At 34.1% G+C, this 882-nt stretch overlaps 1 protein-coding gene across 1 annotated transcript in view; it reads right to left on the reverse strand.

Moving 5' to 3' along the window:
- USP53 (ubiquitin specific peptidase 53) overlaps positions 1 to 209 on the reverse strand; it is a 26,016-nt gene extending 25,807 nt beyond the window's left edge. The window contains exon 1 of the mRNA XM_009887882.1: positions 66 to 209. Coding sequence (XP_009886184.1) covers positions 66 to 209 — 144 coding nt within the window. The remainder of the gene's footprint in view (positions 1 to 65) is intronic.
- Positions 210 to 882: the final 673 nt, after the last annotated feature.

Consider the following 882-nt stretch of genomic DNA (forward strand, 5'->3'; position numbering starts at 1 on the left):
CCCTACTATAACCAACTAAGCTGCTATAAAACGAGAACTGTTTAATAAATGATTTTTTTTCTTACCTGAACAGCACTATTAAGAAAGCAGCTGTTTTGTCCCGGTTCATTTAGTAAGCCTTTTGTAGGAGCCAGGGACAGTATACTTCCAGGCTGATAAACTTTTCCAAGGTTACCCCCCGGTTTTCTTAAGAACTTCACCCATGCCATGATTTCTTAGACTTTATAATTGCAATATTTACACTTAAATATTTAAGGATATGATGGGTGCAAGGCAAAAAAGAAGGTCCTAAGAGAATTGCTCTAAGGTCATGGCATTCCATTCAACTTTGTGCAACAGGAACCATTCATGGGCTTAAGTCCGTTTTCCATGAGCAGCTGTCAGCCATCTATCAGGATCAGTCTCAGTTAAAATACAGCTATACAAAGTTTTTAACTCTCAGACTTAAAAAAAAAAAAAAAAAGAAAAAGAAAAAGGTGTCCAGTTAAGGTTAAAACATGTTAAAAGTTACTAAGTTATTAGAACAAAAGTTCTTATTAAGCGAGTTGCACAGTAACTGACTTCTCCTTCCAGGGGTATCAATAAAGTATTATTACATATCATTAGTTGTATTATATCTCAAGTTTGTATATATCACATGGAAAGTTCTTGACAGGTGTTATACTCTTGTTCTCTCATTTCGTTTCATCTTCTTTTTACTTTTAACGGTAACCCGTGAAATATATTCCAGTTTAGAAGACTCCATGTTTATTTCATTCTCTTTCCAGTGAATCTGAAATAGGAAGAAAATAGAAAATATAAAAATAGAATTTTCCAAAATGTTAAAGACCTTACAGCCAAACACACCTCTTAATCTAATGGCAGATGCAATAAGCAGGGAAG

This window comes from Charadrius vociferus, unplaced genomic scaffold (genome assembly GCF_000708025.1).
Source record: "Charadrius vociferus isolate BGI_N301 unplaced genomic scaffold, ASM70802v2 scaffold806, whole genome shotgun sequence".
NCBI classification, from domain to species: Eukaryota; Metazoa; Chordata; class Aves; order Charadriiformes; family Charadriidae; genus Charadrius; species Charadrius vociferus.